The sequence below is a fragment of the Amblyomma americanum genome, chromosome 11 (genome assembly GCF_052857255.1).
Source record: "Amblyomma americanum isolate KBUSLIRL-KWMA chromosome 11, ASM5285725v1, whole genome shotgun sequence".
Classification (NCBI taxonomy): domain Eukaryota; kingdom Metazoa; phylum Arthropoda; class Arachnida; order Ixodida; family Ixodidae; genus Amblyomma; species Amblyomma americanum.
This window is the reverse complement of record NC_135507.1, coordinates 23009875-23031352: the sequence shown is the minus strand read 5'-3', so window position 1 is coordinate 23031352 and position 21478 is coordinate 23009875. Positions and strand designations below refer to the sequence as shown.

At 54.7% G+C, this 21478-nt stretch overlaps 1 protein-coding gene across 1 annotated transcript in view; it reads right to left on the bottom strand.

Moving 5' to 3' along the window:
* Positions 1 to 21478, bottom strand: part of LOC144110970 (latrophilin Cirl-like) — a 285442-nt gene that overhangs the window by 14355 nt on the left and 249609 nt on the right. Inside the window, 7 exon segments of the mRNA XM_077644042.1 lie at positions 774 to 965; positions 1137 to 1240; positions 6803 to 6970; positions 11358 to 11620; positions 12262 to 12424; positions 17426 to 17532; positions 18170 to 18362. Coding sequence (XP_077500168.1) covers positions 774 to 965; positions 1137 to 1240; positions 6803 to 6970; positions 11358 to 11620; positions 12262 to 12424; positions 17426 to 17532; positions 18170 to 18362 — 1190 coding nt within the window.

Genomic DNA, 21478 nt, shown 5'->3' with positions numbered 1-21478 from the left:
TGTATTAGCCCCGGCTTTTCCCGCGATTTGCTTGCTGATAGATCGCAGGCAACACTAAGCAGACGTGCAGAAAAAGGAATAACCAGAGCCGTATATCGTCGCTCGTCTGCTTGTTTCCTTCGCCCGTCTGATTTATGGACGCCTGTAAAGTAGGATTGCTCCTCACGGTACGGTAATCTGAATCTGAGATTCCCGCACCGTGCTACTTTACCATGTCGTGCCTACTGTACCGTACCGTTCCGTGCCTACTGTACTGTGCCGTGCCGTACCTACTGTACCGCACCGTGCCTACTGTATCGTACCGTACCATGCCTGCCTACTGTATTGTGCCGTACCTACTGTACCGTACCGTGCCTACTGTACCGTGCCGCACCATTCCGTGCCTACCGTATAATGCCGTTGCCGTACCTACAGTACCGTACCGTACCATTCCGTGCCTACTGCACCGTACCGTAACCATTCCATGCCTACTGTACTGTGCCGTACCTACTGTACCGTACCGTACCATTCGCCGCCTTACCGTATAATGCCGTGCCGTACCTACCGTACCGTACCATTCCGTGCCTACTGTTACCGTACCATTCCGTGCCTACTGTACTGTGCCGTACTTACTTGTACCGTACGTGCGTGTGCTACTGCACCCTACCGTGCCTAGCAAGACTGCCTACAATCTTTTCACCGTGCCCTAATAAAATCGCTCTGACAGACAACACGAACGCTCCAATGAAGGCCCTCTATAGGTCATCGCACGACGTTTCAGAGGCAGCACTCACGTCGAGCAGTTCCTTGAAGACCTGCTCCCGGTGCCACGCGTCCAGGAATGTCTCCATGCTGCTGACGGCCTTGGAGAGCATCTGCTGCACGATGGCCGCGATGTGCTTGACGTCCTGGCTGAAGAGCCACTTGGTCTGAGTCATCAGCGACTAGGTCGATGGCCACGCTGATGATGACTCGCCGCTCTCCAGCTGTCACGAACACAAACGCGCCAAGAAAGCCCCCCCTCAAGTTACACAACGCTCGCACCCGAAAGGCGTTAAACAGAACGCTGAAGTTTGCAAGTAGACTGCCAGCGACGGTAGGTGAAGTCAAGAACCGTAACAAAGAATGTACGCCGCCAAAAGAGCTGTAGCACTCACCCTTTCGCGAAGGTTCTCCACCCAGAGGGATCGGCAGAGGCGGAGGTCCGGTTTGTCGGGAACCCAGCGGAGTCCTACGTGACTGCACTTCCACTTCGCCACACCTGTAAACAACAAATCGTGCGTGTAACCACCGTTAGTTAGAAATGCAACAAGGAAGCAACCCGCAGCGACAAGCGAACAGCGTACCAAGACGCAGATACCTTGCATCCATGTTACCAGCAACACCCTGCTATCAATTATAGCAACAAGCAAAACTAACAAAGAATACTTTTTTTTGCAAGAATGGCAGAGACGTCTGTCTGGGGCCAGTGCAACAGGCTCGACCGCTTTGTTTTTGCTGCAAATAAGCTAGCTTTCAAAATTAAATTGTGCGGTTTAACTTCCCTAAGTGACACTTCGCTACGAGGGGACGCCGTAGAAGATGGGCTCCGGATTAATTTCGACCATCTGCGGTGCTTTAATGCACGCTGACATCGCACAGCGCACGGGCGCCTTTGGCGTTTCGCCTTCTTCCAAACGTGGCTGCCGCAACCGTGACTGAACCCGGGCCCTGCGGCTCAGCGTTTAGGCTGCGGTTGACGGCTCAGTAGTCTACCGCTCTGACCACTCAGCCACCGCGGCAGGGTATCCGGTTTTAAGAGCATACCTTGATGCAACAGTTACGGTTAAAATAAGGTCTACATGTGCAACCCAACGTGCGGCGTTATACCTTTTATAAACTAAAATAGCTTCTCTACAAAATATAAGCTTGCTACAGTGACTGACGTCCATCCAAACTCCCTGCAATGTCAATCAGCTGGTCAATAAAAACGACACACAAACGACAGTAATCTCGATGACTCGCTCAGCAAAGGGCGTCCGCTCACAAGACGGGAGCAGTTGCAACACTCCGCAGTGCAAAGAAAGAAAGAAAGAAAGAAAGAAGAAGAAAGAAAGAAAGAAAGAAGAAAGAAAGAAAGAGAGAACGAAAGAAAGATGAAAAGAAAAAAAAAGCGGCCACACTCAACGATGGCCGCGCATCGTCAAAGTTGCCACCTACCGATGGCACGACAGATATGGGTCGCCCTTCACGAGCCATCGGTGCACGGAAAATGCAGAAGACTGCCGCAAATGCAAGCGCGCCGCGCAAACTACGTGCCTGCATCGGAGGCGGCGAACTTGCGGCGGAGTTGCTTTGACGGACGCGGCAGGTCTATTATTAGCGTGACATCAATTACACGCGGCCCTATTATTCTACCCGCTCCACTTAACGCGTAGGAGCCCCCTCCTATTCCTTTTTTTTTTTTTCGTTGCGGCGTTCTCTTCGTCGAAGAAGGGCGGTCGAGGCTGTACTGACACAATCAGCGGGTTTCTGCGGTGCGACCAGCGCCTTCCCTCCTTCAGGAGGCCAAGCGGAAGTGGACGCGCAAGCTGATGACATGCGGAGGAGCCCCGAGACGCCCGGCAAAACGTGACGTTCGGCTCACCGACTCAAGTCATGGGCGCTGTTGCTTTTGCGCATACACTGCTGACCGAAATCGCACAGTTCCACCGCATGTTTATGCTCTACGGCGCGGGGGACATGCTTTCTTTTTCCAAGTACGTTGTAGAATTAATAAAATAAGGCGGACAAAACGAACAAAAAACATTTAAAACAAAGCATCTTCGTCGCTGCCGAGCTATGCGCGAATTATGGCTTGGCGGGTACTTCCATCACAATGCTAACGCAAAAGTCATTGCCATGAAGGTTGAAAAGTCATGAACTACGCTCATGTGTTTACACACACACAGCCAGACACCATGAATGCTTCCCCAATAGAACACTCACATATCTTAGCTCCCTTTATTATTATTATTTTTTACAGAAGGTCGTGGTTACTCCACAAGGCAAAACCTAACTAACCACGCCGTCAGTAACCATCTGGGGGGTGGGGGGGATACTCCCTTTCCATTTACCTCTTCCCCCGTTCCCCCTTTCTCTCAATGTTTCGTTTTCGATTTCTTGGTCGGCGCGCAGGTTTCACCCCGCTTCCTCCCCCCGATGATTGCCGCCCAGCGCCCCAGGAGAAAAGGCGTGTCAGATGCCGACGAGATGAGTGACGTTGCCGCCTCCCCAACCTCTTATGTTTCCATGTTTTCTTTGATGGAAGAATCCCGTTTCCGTCATCTTCCTATTGCGGCGCGGATTCGGCAAGAACGGTGTAACGGGGGCACGTATCTCGTTTGCACTCCTTTCGTTTTTCTCCGCCTCCCTTCGCTTAGTTTCCTCCAGCCGCCGCTACGCCCTCGCTGGCGCTGCATTCTTCTCCCCGAAGTACCAGCACGACCTCTATTTGCGCATCGCTGACACCGCTCGCGCTTTCGGCGCAGTCAATCAAGAAAACGTTTGGCCTTTGCCGTTTGTCTGTTTGTGAGGAGTCTGTGCTCGCGGCGGTGTTTGCAGATTGGGGGTGGGGGGGGGGGAGCTGCCCTGTGTGTGCGCGCGCGCGTGTTCCTTTAACGGACGTTGTTTTTAGGCGCTGGCCTTTTTGCGTAATTAATTAAAGGCCGTACGAGAGCCGTCCAAAAGACAAGAGATAAGCAAGAATACACGTCACCATGCACACGTCCATGTTGTCTGCTTTTATTACTAGTCTTTCCTGTTTTCTTAAATGGAGCTGCGGTATTCTGCTCGCGGGGTACTCTTGGCAGTTTGAGCAAGTTGATCAGCAGGTCGTGTTCGAGAAAGGCTCGTCGTCCGTTTGTTTGGAAAGCAAATAAAAAAATTAAAGCTGCCCTTATTTAAATTTTAAAGAACGCATGGACTCAGCCGTCCTTAGCGAGAGAGGCTATGCAATGAGAAGTAAGTCAGGGTCCGGTCTGAGCAGTGTTTAAATGAAAACTCTGTTCTTTCACCGCTGCACTAACACAAAGCAGAGGTTACCAACAGTAACAAACGCCTGACGACTTCGAGCGCCGTCTGCCGTCCACGCTAAAAATTTATCGCCGTCCTTGCCAGCCGAGAAGCCATTCACTTATCCCTTAATTTGCGAGAGTCCAACGCGACCGCCTAACTTTATAGCCAGGCGCGCGGGAGTCGACCACGACATGCGCGCGGCCCGATATTATCGGCTTGCGAAGAGCGACGCGCAGCAGCCGGAGTGAATAATAAAAAAAGAATTAATGTGGCTTAAACGAAAGAGGACCGATGACTGACGCAAAAGGCAAAAGATGGAGCCGACCGCGGAGCCTATAACGATGAAGCAGGCGACATGGGACGCCGCGTAGATGGCCGGCCTTGGGCTGGCTGGAACGAGCACTTCGACGCCGAACAATGAAATATTCAAGCATTTACAGCCCGGCGGCGGAGGCACGGCTCCTTGGAGTTTTAATCAGGCCAGGAATGTCGACGTCTCGTCGCCGCCGGGGGCCGCGAGGCGGCGCTAGTGTCCGCTGGGCCCTCTGGCGGCGTCGCGTGCGCGACTCCCGAATAATTGCGCTCATTATCGGCCTTCATTAATCTCTCTTTATTAGCGCCTTTGTCCGGGCGGCCCGAGCCAGCGTTGTTGTTATTCTCTTCGGCAGCTTCCTCGTTTCCGAACCGATCTTCGCTTAATGCTTTTTTTTTTTACGTTCGCTTCGTCGTTACATAGTTTCCGGTCCGCCGCCCTTTTATGTTTTCCGGTAATTGCTGCGGTATTTTTCCTCGCGAGGGCATATTAGAACGTATTAATCGCGTTTCCGGAACGAGCCACGTAGCACTAACAGCGCTGCAACAGAATTCGCGGAAAACAGCCAATCGAGGCTCACAAGAAGTCGCGTAGCAGGCTAGCAGGGGGCGTGTGCGCGACAGAATCTGACGATCACGGCGCTTTGCAAGCAAAGCATCGTTGATTGGGCGTATAGGGTCTGGCATCCCGAGAGGCGGCTTTGCAGCTGAGCTAGCTGCTGTCGTGTCACATCAACTCCCACGTACTACGCAAGGTCAAGACCGTCCATTGCATCCGCTCAGAATAATCGTATCCATATGGTGTTTGTTAGGAGACTGAATTTGTTTGGCTTATAGACACTGAGCACAGTGTTGCGCTAGCTAGCACTCATAACATTTTGCCGCTGGCACATGATGATCGAGATGGCACATTCTGAAACGGGCTCCAAGATATTGCCGCGAATCTTTGCAGTGTTTGTTTTTTCGTTCTTCAAAGCTGCCGGCACGCCGCTTTATCGCTTTTTTCGCTATCTCGATTGATCGCATCCAGGCAGAGCTGATTCTACGTTGTTCCAGAATGTTGTAGTAGCTTTGCACGCCGTATCTAGAAAGTCCGCTATCAGCTTTAAACTGAGCACGGCCGATAGCGGCGGGCATTCTGTTCGACGACCGCCGAGCACGCTTGTTGCTACGCCGCCGCCGAGTGATTCAGTCCATTGTGGGCGCAAGTCAGCCCAAAATAAAGAGTTTTGTTTAGACACCATTTTCACAGCCTTTCTGCTCTCCGGACTGCAGTCACCACTTCGTGACAATATGGTCTGGCAACGAGAACACAACAAAGCCGCTATTAGAATACTGCAACTTGAGTGTTTTGTGCCGAAGGCGTGGTTTATTATGGGTGCTAGCTCGCAGGTGCACCTGCAGTGTGCAGGCGGGTGGGTAGTAGGGTTCGTTGTAGGTGGTAGAAAAGGTGTCCACTTCCAGCCTATAACGTATCATATGCGCGGTCTTTATACCAGCACGTCTTTGCCCCTTTCTCCCCTTACTTCCTCTTCGGTCACGCAGCCACTAAGGCACGGTGGCAGTGCTCTACCAGGATGGATGGATAAGGCTGAACCCTTTAAATCAGGCAGTGGTTCAAGCCACCTAGCCATGACTTGTGAAATTTTACTCTCGTCTTGATTTTAGCCACCGATCAGATGACCTTCGCTTGATTACTTCTACCCGCTTATTAAGTTGCGACGCCATCTATCGGATGCGCCGTCAAGCTCCAACACGACGAAGCATTTGTGGTGTGTCCTTATAAGCGGACTTGGTTCCTCGATCCGGCGGCTGCGTTTTTATGGAGGAAAAACGCTAAGGCGCCCGTGTGCTGTGCGATGTCAGTGCACGTTAAAGATCCCCAGGTGGTCGAAATTATTCCGGTGCCCTCCACTACGGCACCTATTTCTTCCTTTCTTCTTTCACTCCCTCCCTTATCCCTTCCCTTACGGCGCGGTTCAGGTGTCCAAAGATATATGAGACAGATACTGCGCCATTTCCTTCCCCCAAAACCAATTATTATTATTATTATTCCTCGATCTATTAAACTCCCCGACCTAACCTATCCTCGCCCACGACTTCCTCCCCATTCAATGTTAAATCTGCCTTTTTCACGAGGCCGCTCTGCGCATGCGCGCCTATTCTTCAGCTCCACTGGCTGAAAACGAAAACCGCCAACTCCTAGTGCGCATGCGCATTTCATGTTAGTGGCAGGCGCACGCGATAGATGGCGGCAGCTGTCCTGCACACACTTGCCATTCGCAGGCGCATTTGGTTTCTCGTGGAACCAGACCGCGCCTGCGACTGCCACGTGCGTTTCTTTTCAACCAGTAGCAGACGAATTTCCGCCACACCCCAGAGGGCGACACATGAAAAAGGCGGGTTCCAAGCCGCGTTCGTGCGCGTACAAGAAGCAGTCACTAGACATGTGTTCCGCGCAGGCACAGCTGCTCACCGGTGGCTCCGCCGGGACACTTTTGCACAGCCGTGTTTCCAGCTCTGGTCCAGTTCCACGAGAGCTCCCGGGAAGTGGTCGGGGCGCAGTACTCCTCCGCCGCTCCGCCGCCCGGGGGCGCCTCCAGCGAAGGCTCCTCGGTGGCCGCCGCGCCTCCAGCGCCGCCACCTGCGCGAACAAGTTTCGGAAGGCAGTGAGCACGCGTTCTTTTCGGCACCAAGCATATGCGCGCACGACAGCAAAGATAAATGTCTTAGTTCTTCCGAGGCACAGGCTCTGTTAAGTTTGTTGCATGAAAAGCAGACGACAGTGAGCTGGCATCGAAAAACGCGTCAGGCTCAGGCAACGTATCCGAGAGAGGGCCCTCCCCCAATGCCCAGAAGACGACTCGGGAAGAGGTGGCAAAACAGTGCGGAGGAAGCCTGAAGCTGAAGTGGGAATCAGTTAAAGTAATGTCAAGCGGGCTCAACAAAACAGCAACCCCGTACGCAAATGGGACTACAAAAAACTAAACGAAATCATCAACAGGACGCATGGGTCGCGCATCCCACCTCCCCCAGGACGGTGCTTGCGCCCGCGGGATTTGCTGCCGCGCTTGCTAACCCCATTTTGCATACCACGCTCGCCCACTGCACTAGTTACAAAGGAAAATGGACAGCGCCGACGACGAGCTTCCTGGAGCACGCGCATTCAAGCGCATAGAAGCCACCCGCGCTGCATGCGGGAGCTTTCTCCTCAGGCGCCGGCTGCGCAGTTTTGAGGAGGGGGGAGGGGGGGGAAGAACCCTACAGAAGGGGTGGAAAACGTCGACAGGATTCTCGCATCACGTCGCACGCTCCCCGTACCGAACTAGAAATGGCGTCGACTTAAGCCAGACGCGCCGCAACGAACGTTGCTCGCGACACACAAGGCGCGCCAGTGTTTCGCGCGCTATGTAACGCCAAACGGATTCGCTGCTACCGCTTAAATAGAAAGGAGTAAAAGGCAGTAAGCTGTCTTCCAGTGTACTCCGTCTTACAAAAGGGAGTGTGTGTTAGAGGACTAAAAAAGGGAATGCACTCCCTTTCACTCCCATACAGACGTATTCGTGCTTAGAGTGTACCAGCTCCAGACGAACCCTCCTTCACACCCTCCGCGAGCGCCGATGTGTGTGTGTGTGTGGGGGGGGGGGGGGGGGAACAGTCAGCCAACGGCGCCAGCGGCAAAACAAGGCGCTAAGCGTATGAGCGCGCCAAAAGACTGCGCGGCAATCTGGCGCGAGCGCGCGCGCGTCCCGAACGAGCCCTAAAGCGTTTAGGACCTCCTTCACTTCGTCGCCGCGTCTTCCCGCTTTTCTGGCGCGCTTAACGCTGCCACATCGCGCTTGCCGTTGCCTCCTCCACAGAAGCGCAGCGCCGCTCCCCGAAGAGCGCGAGCGGTACCGGCAAGGAAATGAAGGAAGGGAGGGGGGGGGGGGGGGGCGATGGGGGTGAAGCGTGTCGCATAAATAATGAGCGCCGACAATGAGCGCGGCGACGGGCCCGCTCCAGATCCTCCTCGCCCTCTATTTCATTCTCTCGCGCGCTCGGTTTATTGCCGCGCAGCACAGCCGCCCCCCCCGCGAAATGTGCCCAGAAGAGACACTTTCTGGACTCATCCTCAGCTGCCTCATCTCGGGACCCCATCGTTTCCCTTTTATCCTTTATACCTCTCTTCGGCTCCCAACGCCGTTGAAGAGCTTTATTTTCCTGCCCTCCCCGTCCATTTGACAATCTCGTAGCTGAAGCGAGCGAGTGTTAGCGCGCGAGAGGCTGCTGCTGCTTCGGCCCGGGGCGATGGGCTCGCAGTCGACCCCCCCCCTCCTCCCTTCCTGGATGTCCGCCTTCGGTGCAGAAACAATGCGTGCGCGGGTGGGCACCGCGCGAGCGGCGCAATCTCGTTTTAATGCGCCCTGCCTCCCCGCGACCCTCCCTCACTGCTTCCACCTCTAGGGCACTGTGCGCACCGCCGCGCGCGCCACCCAACCTTATTTCCTTCCCGCGTCCCGGTGCCTCAGAGGTGCCGCACTTCAGCCCATTTGCGCCGTGTCCGTTGAGTCTTCCCGCGTTTCCACGCCTTTGAACAGCGAGCGCTGACTGCATGCAGCGCATACACTAACAAAGAGACAGGAGGATCGCTTCCCTTTCCACGAAGGGATGAGTGAAAAAGTAACGGGACTGCGAAAGCGGGACACACACTGACGTTGTCTATGTATATCGGTCGTTTCATCCGCTCCACAACGCGAACGCTGGGTTTGCCCGCGAAAATGAAGCCTTCCTCACGAGCTAGTCGCTCACCGGGCAACAGTGGCACCGAAACCGAAAGTGTAATACAGGGGTGCGGCTCCTAAATCGAGACTCCAGAGACAATGGGTGTTGGCGCGTACCAGCCCCTTTCTCTTTCAAAAAAAAACGTCATCTCGGAGTTGGACCGTAGAACGGATCGAAGTCGAGGGAGCCTCCCCCTTCACAAGCCTCCCACCGCGGTCAGCGCGCGAGGGCCGACGCGTAGCCCTTATCTCGGCGTGGAACAACCGACAGCACCGGACCGTATACAACGCGCGCGCGCGCTTGCGTGCGTACGCGAGTTCGCGTGCGGCAGCGTGTGTGTTGGGGGGCGGTGGCGGGAAGTGATCCGACGGCGCGATAACGAAGCCAGGAAGTGTTTCCTTCTGTTGTTCCGCCGTCCAGTGGCGCGCGCACGGGCTTCCCCCACCGTCGACTCCTCTAGCTCGCTGTAATGAAACCGTGTTCTTCTTCAACATGTCCGACGAGCAGACACTGCTTCTGTGCATTTAGTCCCAAAGAGACCAAGAAGCATTCCAACCACCTACCTCCTCCCTGACTCTGGTTATCTGCCCCCAAGTTGTCCCCGCACAGTCCCCAGTTTCTCCCGGCTACCACCGCTGTACGCATTCACGAGATACAAATCTCCGAAAGCGAGTCGCGCTTTGAGGCGACACGCCACGACCGACTCCGCAGCAATCGCTCTCGTCGCAGGGGGCAGGGCAGCGCCACCGCCTCAAACGCGGCGCCAGGGACAGAGCTGCACAGAGACAGGGGAGGTCTTATCTTCTCCGGCACCGCCCTTTGCACTTTTACCCGCGCAGCCGCTTTCCTGATCGAGGAGATCTTTGTTTCTTCCGTCACGCGCTTTGTTATGGTCGAAAGACAAGAGTGACGCGCAGCGATTCCTATCGGACCATCCAGCGTATGTATACATATCGGAAGATACAGCGCTCCATCTACGTCTCCGAGTGCGCTATGCGTGCACAGCCAATCTACGGTGCTGGCTGGGTGTCGGTAGGAAAAACGGCATGCGCTCTGACGTCATGCGGCGAAGCGACCAATCGTGCGCGGCCAACCGCGGAGAAGCGATCCTGTTTCAAAGCGAACTGTTATCGCCACCGTTGCTTGGTGGCTGTCGCGTTGGGGCTGCACAGGCTGAGCGGAAAGCTCCCATCCCGGACAGGGACGGCCGCGTTAATGCAAAAGGAGCCTGTTTGCCGCGCCATGTGGGCGCGTTGAAGAACCTTAGGCGGTGGAAATTAATCCGGAGCCTTCCACTACGGCGTTTCTCATAGCCAGACAAACTGTAAATTGTGGAGTTTAAAGTACCGAAGCTACGTATGGGCTAAGAGGGACGCCGTCGTGGAGGGCTGACATCGCACAGCACATGGGCGCCTTTTGCGTTTCGCCTGCGTCGAAACGGCCTCCGCGGTCGGGTTGGAACCCGGGTACTCCGGATCAGTAGCCAAGCGCCCTAACTACTAAGCATTGGAACGTTAAACCCAACACGTCATACCATAAACCCGCTTCGGTGGCTCAGTGGTTAGGGCGCTCGGCTACTGAGCCGGAGCACTCGGGTTCGAACCCGACCGCGGCGGCTGCGTTTTTATGGAGGAAAAACGCTAAGGCGCCCGTGTGCTGTGCGACGCCAGTGCACGTTAAAGATGATGATGATGATGATGATAATGATGATGATGATAATAATAATAATAATAATAATAATAATAATAATAATAATAATAATAATAATAATAATAATTGGTTTTGGGGGAAAGGAAATGGCGCGGTATCTGTCTCATATATCGTTGGACACCTGAACCGCGCCGTAAGGGAAGGGATAAAGGAGGGAGTGAAAGAAAGGAAGAAAGGTGCCGTAGTGGAGGGCTCCTGAATAATAATTTCGACCACCTGGGGATATTTAACGTGCACTGACATCGCACAGCACACGGGCGCCTTAGCGTTTTGCCTCCATAAATACGCAGCCGCCGCGGTAGGGTTCGAATTCGGGAACTCCGGATCAGTAGCCAAGCGCCCTGACCACTGAGCCAGCGCGACGGGTCGTTAAAGATCCCCAGGTGCCAGAAATTATTGCGGAGTCCTTCACCTTTTTCTTCATTTCTTCTCCCACTCCATCCTTTATCCCTTCCCTTACGGCGCGGTTCACGTGTCCTCCAAGATGCGAGAGGAATACTGCGTTATTTCCTTCCCTCAAAACCAATTAACAGAATGAACCAATGGCGTTCGCTCACCCGGCTGCCCTGTTGCGGACGGAGTCACTTCGTGCCAGGCAGGCCGGGAGTCGGGCGTCGGGTAGCGGTTGTCGCGGTTGAAGTCGTCCGGTGGCCTCTGCTCATCTCCCCGGACGTCGGGCCGCGCCGGCGCCGCCGTCGACGACATGGCCGGCGTTGGCGGCGCAGTCGACGTGGTCGTCGTGGTCGTGGGAGCCGCGGTCGTCGTGCTCGCAGCGGGCCTCCTCGAGGTCGCGGCCGCAGCGAACACGTCCGGCTTCGACCTGCGGTGTCGGAAACGACGGGTTGGCGCGGCATTCTACGACAATTTCGAAAAAACACAGGGGCACCCGATTCCATTATGTGTTAACAACGCGGTAGCATTCGAGGCTGTTGACGCCTTGTGCCAGAAGTGACTGGTGGGGCTTGCGAGACCCAGATTGCTCTTCCAGAGCTAGCTCTTCCCGACCATCACCTGCCACTGTTGGCAGGTGGAGGCTTCACGCAGACAGACGACCTGGTCTGGTGACGTTACGCCTCTCCAGCCAATGGGCTTTCCTGCTCTGGTGACGTCATTCATGACGTCGCTACTCGCCAACCAATCAGGATTATTTTTGACGACGCCAGACGGTAGCCGCTGTATTTTGTTTCTGGTTGTAGGGTCATATGCGGCCGCATAATAACACCTAAGGGACACACGCAGTGGGGAAGTGAGCTTGTGCGTGTTGTATGCGTTGCCTTACTTCACCTCCATCCTTTTTTCGCGCAATAGAAATGAAGTAGTAAACAGTTGAACAACAGGCACACACAGGACAACAGACAAGCGACCCATGCTTTACACGCTATGTGAAGCGTGGCCAGCAGTGAACAGCCCACAGGAGGCCAGGTTCGTCACTCGGAGGCGGACTGGCAAACAAGTGCTCACCTGTGGACGTCGGGGGCGCTGCCCAGGTCCGGGGCAGCCGTGGGACGGTCTCGCGAGCCCAGCTGCTGCTGAGGGTGCGAAGTGCTGTTGGTCACCGCAGGTCCGTGCAGCGGCGGCCTCGGATGCTCCTTGGCGCCCCCAGATGGCGTCGGCGATGCTGTGGCTGAAAGTTAAAAAAAAGGGGGGAAACGTTCGAAATAAATATGATCGTCGCTAGAAATTAGTCAGCAAGGTGATGGTAAGCCCCCGCCTTAAATCAAAGGGAAAGCTATAAGATCCATCCTTCCTGCCGGAGCGACCCGTGCAAGGCAAGCGTGATGTTACCACGGGCCACAAGCATAACTTTTCGTGCATCAACTGCGCGGTGCTTAGAGGTCTGAAAGCTTTTGTTTTCACCGCAACCGCGTCGTAAAAGGCGACTAAAAACCTCCACTGCTAAGCCCTTCTCGAATTTCCACACGGGCAAAATTTCTGTATGAGCGTCTTCGTACAAGGTTCGGGTAGTCAAGGTTTAAGGTTTATTTTTCAATCAAATACATGGCTGACCTAATGAGCTAATAAGAGAGACACCAGAATGAGGCAGTCAGGCTTGCTCTGGTATATTTGCACCTGTGGTATTAGTGGTATTTGTTAAGAGGCAAACACTCTTTCCGAAGAAAACAAAATGGTGGGGGGGGGGGGGGGGGGGGGGGGGGGGGGGGGGGGCTGCCAAGCTACCGCCTTCTTTCAACCCGCGAAAACATCAACTACTGAGACGACGGCGGTGGCAACAAAAATGGGCCCAGTCACACGCACCAGCGACGACTGCGAGCGGCGCAGCTCGAATCGTGCAACGGTGCTCTTCATCTCAGCCCAGTTTTTCCCCGTACCGTACACGCCAGGGTATTCACGGGCACGGCGCAAACCTTCCTTCGCGGCAAGCATACACAGCTCTTTATTTCCTATCACCTCGCCCATTTCGCCGCCCTTTTCTCCGCGTTTTCCGCGAAACGTCACATTTGTTCCGTTCCCCAGCACGAGCTACAGCGCGCGGTACGGCTCCAACGTCGGCGGCGGCCGCGTCAGAGGCGCGAACCCCGCCGAGCGGTTCCTCATCCTTCAGGAAGCACTTTGCGGCTGCGGCGAAGCAGAATGGGGGGAGGCCTTTTTTTCCCCTCGCAATACGCCGGAGAAGGCAACTGGAGGCGAAAAAGCCCCCCCCCCCCCCCCCCCCCCCCCCCCTTAGCGGGGCGTTATGTCATTCGCAGGATTCCCCCTTCACTTTTTTTTTTACTTTCCCCTCTTCTTTCTATCACTCGTTGCTAGGCGCGAAGACTCCGGACCTCCTGCCGATCCGAGGCCAGCTTTCCCTCTCATGCTCTCGCCGCTTTTCCGATTCGGCGGCGAAAACAAGCAGAAGAAGAGCCCTAGATGCGCGTTTGTGTGTGTACACATTACCTAAGAAGACGCGCCCTCTATGTAGGAAAGTACGAGAAGCGCCCTCTCGATGCCCTTTCCTCGCCGTTCGACGGCGGCTGGCGTTTGTACGCCTTCGGTCGCTGTTCCGAAAGGGGGCTAAAGGAAAGGATAGAGCCACAGCTGCACAGCACAGCACACGGGGCAACCAATGAAATAAAGAAAAGCTGATTGCCGAGGCCGGGAGAGGGGGAGGGGGGGGATTGAAAGAAGCGCCTGCGGTCGCAAGTCATCTCCTCAAAAGCGATGAATAATAAAGACAAAAAAAATACGAGACACTATACGCCGCGTCGTCGTCGCGTCGTCGTCGAGAGATGATGGTTGAGAAGACGACGAGGGGACCGTCGGCGACGTTCGGCACGCATAACACCGGCGGCCTCCTATAGATTTTTCTTCACCGCCTTTCTCTTTTCTGTCTCTCTCTTTCTTCCGTCCGCGCATATATCTTTTTCTTCCATCCCCGCCATCGTCGCTCACATGCATGCATGCATGCATGCATGGACGAGAGGCAAAGGCCTCGGGGTGGGAACGGTTCCACCCCCCTCTCTCTCTGAGATGGCTTTCCTCGGCCGCCCCACGGTTAGGCGCGCGCTGAGGGCAGCACGGTGTATGGAAGAACAGCGCCGGGAGTTATATCCCGTGATGGAGGAGCCGCTATACCACGCGGGCGTCCTCTATGAAGCCATAGGTTCCTCCCGGGCCAAGGCGGAAGGAACGCCACTGCATGCTAAGATAAAGAAACACAAAAACACAAAGGCCCGGCCGTCTGTTTTTGCCCGCTGAATAAGGCGTCAGGGAGAGGTGGCGGGACGCGGCCGAAATGCGCCTGGCTGCCGCGTGATCTGTGGGGGAGTGCGCGTGTGTGTCTGTGCGTGCTTCGTTGCCGCATGCAGCTGGCGGAATTGTCAATGTCTTTCTCTCTGGCGCGGCCGAGGCGATGAATCGGTCGTCGACACTTCGTTTCCGAGAGCGGATTTATGGACGGCCGAACAACGAACGCTCGCTCGCCGGGGCGGAGAGGCGCCGGCGGAACTCAATTCGGCCGATGGGGAAGGAACTTCCTCGCTGTACCAAACCGACATTGGGACGATGAGGGCTGGTACTGGCTCTGAGTCTCCGCACGGCGAAGCAGCGATGGAAGACTCGGAGAAACGTGTCTATGCGGCTTACAGCGTATCCTGGTTTGCTTTCCGCGTCAGTGCCACAGAATGCGCTATAAGTGCAACCAGACTACAGAGCGCACAGCTCTCTCGGGAGGGCTCAGGCGCAGCACAGTCCCCAGCGGCTTCCAAGACCGCGGGAGCGACTTGCGGGCCAGTGTGGGTATATACTGGGTCCTGACTGACAGATTTAAGGCAGAAGAGCCTGTACAAATCCCCGTCATGTCGTCAAGTGGGTTGACGGGGTCAGTGACGTCAGCAGATGGTTCCGTTGGTGATGCAGCCGGTTAAATCCAAGCAAGAGGATCTTGTACGACCGCGACAATGCACGCTGCTGCAGGGTTTTTCACTGCGCCGCGCCTGTAGCCGGTATCAAGTTTAATGTTGATTAAGATGCCTGGTCAAAGTGATCACCTAGATTGTTCAGCACTTGAGCGTTTAATGACAGTGCATCGGATGTAGTAGACGCTGTCAATGATTTCACTGCTTCTCTCGAGTCCACTTCCAAACTGCACTTCCATTCGCGGCCACACTTGAGGAGATCCATTTCGATCGACGCTCCTAAACTCCCTTGGCATCGACCGCCTAACGTCGTCGGTCCCTAATGCGCCCTGCGTTTAAACCCTCCGCTGATTGACCCATCGAGTTAAAGCGACGACCGGCGGCAAGCCGACGATGCGCAAGGCGAAGGGGAGAAGAAGAGAGGAGGAGGGCTAACCAGAGCCCACACAGGCATGCACCGCTTGAAGGGCGGGGGGTGGGGGGGGGGGGGGGGGAGCGTCTGTCGAGGTGCGCAAGAATGCGTGTACAACGCGCCTACGCAGGGAGGACTCGGCAGCGGCGTTCAAACCGCAAAGCTTAATGTCGACCAGAAAACTCGCCGGAATGCGATGGGGGGGGGGGGGGGGGTTGAGGTTTAGTGCAACCCGACGTGTGGAACGAAGAAATGGCGTGGGAGATAGCATGCGCGGCGCCGGCTCGGGAGAATGAGAATTCGCGGGGCGCGCCTTCGATTAATCTCATCGGTCATTTCGAGCGAGAGAGAGAGAGAAACAGCGGTTCCCGAAAGCCGCCCTTACGCCCACCCTTTTCGTCCAGCCTCTTTCCCTCGCCAGCTTTCGGAGCCGTGGACCCCGGTCGAACGAGCGAACGAAACGCTCGAGGAGTCGCGGCGCCGGTGGTTCATTTTCAACTCTCGAGGGTGGCGCGGGAAGGTGGGGGGGTTCGAGCGAGATTGGAAGGGAATGCCCCGGGCAGCACGCAGGTGGTGGGGGAGGAGTCTGTCGCGTTCGGCGCCGGCGACGTACAGTGGATGACATATAGTGCCCTTGCGCCTACAACCCTCGGACTCCTCGCCTTCGACCTCACGGCTCTCTCGTGTGTGTGCCGGGGGAGGGGGGGTCAGATTCCGCCAACGAAGACGCCGGTGGCGGACGCGTGTGCTCTGAGCATCGAACCAGGCCCGTACTCGAGAGCGCAGGCCGGGGGCACGCAGTGAAGGAGGGAGGGGTGGGGTTCGACGAGGGCTTTCTCAAGGGGTTCGGGAGCGCTTGGTCGCGGATCTCGCGTGCGCAGCTGTGGCCTCTGCCGAATGCCCGCTGGCGATCGAAGCCTCCGGATGGAGGGTCTAGAGCCGCTGGTCACTCAAGCCTCCTCCTTCCCCCCCCCCCCTTCTTTGTCGGCTCTTTCTTTGCAGCCTGCAAGCAGAGCAAAGGTCAGCGATTGGGCGTCGCGTTCGATTCGGCGAGCTTCCTTCCCGGAAGAAGCAGGAGGCTGCGATCGCGTAGCGAGAACGTTCTTCCGCCCTGTGGGTCGATCGACTAAAGATTAATAATAATAATAATAATAATAATAATAATAATAATAATAATAATAATAATAATAATAATAATAATAATAACCCTATCTTCCCTTTGCGTGTGCAGAGTTGCTGATTAAATCAACATTGGGTTCTGAACGCCCTGGTCTCACGTATCCTGTCCATGGTTATAACCTTGAGTTTTGATATACAGTTGAACTTCGTTATAATGGAGTTGAAGGGGCCCGGCGGTTACTTCGTTATAGTCGCAGCTTCGTTATAGCCCGTTTTGACCGAGCTTACAACGGAAATCCTCATTCCTTCGTTATATCCATTATTTCGTTATAAACCGCTTCGTTATAGCGAGGCTCGACTGTCGAACGCTTTACAGCAGTCTAGGTCCACTGTGTTCATGTACTATCGCATACAAAAGTATCCAGGACGCGTGAACTGTCACTAAAGCTGATATCTCTGTTATCAGCCAGTGGCTCGAAAGCACGCCTGTGAAGGTGGAAGTCGGCCTCACGTGCTGTAAAATGTCATAGTAAGATGAAGTCTTCATTCATAGACATGGGAGCCATGCGCCTAGATACATTTTTTGCCACCTGCAGGCTCCTGTCACCGACAGTACATGCAGAAACGGAGCTTGATTTAGCCTTTTGGCTCGAGAGGTGTAAGTACCGGTGCGTCGGCAACGTGCGCTAAGTTCGTCGAATCTCGCGCGTATCTTTGCTCTGTGGATCACACTTACCGAGTACACAGTGATACTGCATCTCCAGATACTTCAGCGTCCCTGGGCACGGGTCCCCGAACAGACTGCTGGAGACGTGCGTTCCGCAGCTTGACTTGTGTGCACACCTGAAACAGAGGTCGGGTTTGTGACGTATTGAAACGACAACTCGTCCGCTACGCTTTTGTAACACGCTATTAAGCCACAAAGGACTAGAAGCGCTGCATGGAATTGGGCTTTCTCAACCATCCGTCCCCTTAAAAAGCAAGCATTACTTCCACAGGTCGTAACTGTAATAACAGATGTCACCCACAGGTAGCCTCCCCACCGACTTACCACGCAAAGTCACATTTTTGCCGGTTCCTGGATTAGAATGCAGCAAAAATACAATACTCTGTCTAAAAGTTCGCTCGCATACGAGCAAATAGAGAGTTATAGAATAGTGCGATGCACTTCCGCGGGGCGCCGCTGCGTACGCGCTGATTGGTCCAGACGCAGCAGACGAGTACGTGGCGCCATCTGGTGCCCTCGGGGCGCTATGCTCACGCGCAGCGGCGCCTCGCGGAAGCGGCTCGCGCTATGCTATAACTCTCTCATATCGCCCCTTTACAACCCGTCCCTTCTGGTCGGGTTATACTGGAGTTATACTCGAGTAGATACGGTACATTATGCAAGTGCTTCGCGGTTACATGCAGACGCCCTCAAGGGGTGGGTGTCAGCACCTGCCCCGTCCGCTGTTTCTTTTTTTTTCTCCCCTCCGCTCACCTGTCCTGCATGATGAGGAACGACTTGTAGGACATGCAGTTGACGCTCCAATCGAGTCGGCCGAAGTCGTTGCAGATGCCGATGCTGAGGCGGCCGTAGTTGGCGCGCACCAGGTGGATCTGGTAGTTCTCCGGGCACGAGATGTTCAGCTCTCGTCCCTCGCACGTGTACTCGGTCGTGTAGCGGATACGCTCTGCGCCAAAAGAGGAGACAGATAGATAGATGAGCCGAGGTATGCTACGCCCACAAGTCGGTTGCAACAGAAGCACGCGTCCGTTACCAGCAGAAAAAAAAAAGGAAAGAAAAGCGGCTATTCGTTAGTGCTCGTTTGCAAACAGGCATGCCGCAGACGTCAGATGTTAAGAGGAATTGGAGCGCTTTTACCGTAACGCACGCGAGACTAGAGTTTGAAATCTAGGAAAGTGTTGTGCTGCGACCATGGTTTCCCGGGGCTCTGGGCGCAATAGACAGAGGCGCCATCTGTGAGGTCTGGCAACATCTATCTGTGAAGGTGTGAAAGGCCGTGAGTACTCCATTCTCTGCGTTTTTATGGAGGAAAAACGCCAAGGCGCCCGTGTGCTGTGCGATGTCAGTGCACGTTAAAGATCCCCAGGTGGTCGAAATCATTCCGGAGCCCTCCACTACGGCACCTCTTTCTTCCTTTATTCTTTCACTCCCTCCTTTATCCTTTCCCTTACGGCGCGGTTCAGGTGTCCAAAGATATATGAGACAGATACCGCGCCATTTCCTTTCCCCCCAAAACCAATTATTATTATTATTACTCCATTCTTCTGTAAAAGGAAGCGCGACAAATTATAGGCTTGTAAATTTAGAAAAAAATAAAATAAATAAAAGCGCAGTGCTACATCTTAAAGCACACATATGCAGTGGTTTCCGCACATGCTATGCATTCTGGGAGAAATTACGGTTACGAACGAGGCGATAAGCAACACGGAACAGAAGTTTACGGAACTATCCTTCTCCTGCCTTTAGGCCTAAGAACCACCTCCCCCTAAATAAACGTATACCTTCACTCACTCACAGCACCGAATTAAATTAGTTCACGACACATTGAGAGCTCAACAGACGGGGCCAACTCCGAGTCCATCCCCATACAGGTGCACTCTCGGCCTGCTTGCTTCATCGCTCGTAATCTAGTTCAAATCAAGGCGCACACAAAACAGCTCCAAACCTGTGGAAGAGCGATTCTCTACCGCTACGCACACTCTCTCTTCTCTTAATTAACGCCGACAGGTCGTACCGTTGCTCAATCTGCGACGATTGTCGCCGCATCGCACCGCGTCGGCACTTTCGTCTCGGCGTCCATCACGACCTCCCGAAGATCCTTGGACGCGATTGCGGCAATCGAGCAGCCCGTATGAGGAGGAGCGCTCCGCTCCAGCCTCGCTCAGCGGCGGCCGGGTTGTAATTACGCTACGGGATTCCACTTGGCGCCGCACTCCGCAACAGACGGTCCCTTCCTTTCTGCTCGTGATGATGGCGCGAGGAGCTGTGCTTTTGTACAGCATTGCGTTGATCGGCGCTAGCTCACGAGAGCCGAGCCAGCAACGGGCGCTCCGCTATACGGACGCTGCGGAACGTGTAATGATGGCCCACTTACAGCCGGCCTGTCTGAAACCCGTGCAACGCCGTGCTTTAGCTACGCGGCTGTGCGTTGATGCAAGCGCGTGGCGGGCATTAATGTCCGAAATTCGGCTATTAGTGTCGGCGTCATTAGGCAACGCAGCGTTTGCGTTGCTGGACACACACTAGGCGAATCATATTCGACCTCACGCTTCGTCTTGCCTCGTGGAAATGTTTGTTCGCCTTCGCCGATGATATATGCGCCATCAATACTCCACCATTAACTTTCACGTTAGTAAGGTTGAATGAACAACCCGTTTCAGGAGTATGCGATTTTGCGAAGGTTTGCGGCGCCGTGTATTGGCTTGCAAGTCTACACCGCACGGGAATTACACGTACATTTCCAGCCTTGCACTCGCGACTTAAAGCCGTGCTGTATCTTCCACAGCACTGCACGGTTCTTTTTGCATTGTGCAGAGTTGGAGCAGCAGGCTGACTCTGCGGCGCCACTCACTTGCATACAGCACAGAACAGAGCAGTCCGAGAAGTTGGCCCGGCTAGCGGGATTAGCTGCAATACTGTGGTTCGTTCTCCTCGGTCGGTTTCCGTTACAACGTCCCCCCCCCCCCCCCCCCCCCCTAATAGCAGAACTAGACCGCCATTCCTCATACATTACTGCTGCGTCGGTGAATACGATGATTGTGATTCAATCAACATAACCGCGCCTTGCGTACGCCGTTGCGTGCTATAGCGCCGTTGTATCGAAGCTGCGAACGATCGGATGGAGTGCAAACTTGATTTCCTTTTGCCGGCCTGTACAACAGCGCAGCGGAAGCAGAATAGCGCTAGGGCTAGGCGGAAGCCAAAAGCGCGGTCGGAACTGATCACGGTGTATACGCGATCGCTGAAAGCCCCCCCTCCCGACTTCCTGAGCATTGTTACGTCATGAGGCGTAACGTATGGTGTCCTGTTTCTCGTGTATGTGGGACGCATAAGCTGGGAAACCCTCACTTATCTCGCTGCGAACCATCCGGTCGCGAAGCGGCGCCGCGCAGGTATATACACAAAGTAAGTCACGTGAACGCCAAACAGGCGACTAGAAAACGCTCGGAACTCACGCGATCTAAAGGCGCGTCATCGCTCTGGCTTTTTATTGAAGAGCGACCAGAATCGCATTCCTCACATCCACTTGTCTGGCATAGTCGTCACTGGTACATCACTCAACTGCTTCATTTAGTGGAACCACTCGTGAAGTTGTTTCTAGGTCAGCTTCTGTCCGCCTTTTCTCGGTGGCTTGCTTAAACGAAGAAAAAAAAATAAACACGCGTTATTTATAAAAAGCATAGCACGAAAGGCCGCGAGGCCTTAAAAAAGGCTCGAGGCCTCAAGGTTTAACATTCCTTTCCGAAGTTCTGACGTGTGTTCTTCTTCACGTGGTCTTCCTCGTTCAATTGCGCGTCTACGTTCCGGGCCACGCGTCGAAGACGCCACCGACCGCCAGAGGCGCCCCAAGCGTGACAACTTGACCCCTTGTCGAATGCCTCCTTCGGAGCCGCTTCCTGCCTCCACTGCAGCACCCGCTAAGGCTGTCTTCTGCGAGCGCCGCAGCATTAGGGTGCTCATTGAAATCCGGTTGGTACGCGCGCGCAGCCGACGTCTCCTATCTTCGGCACTCAAAAGCAAGAGAGAAATAAAACCGCAGCTGCTGCCACCACTGGTGAAGTT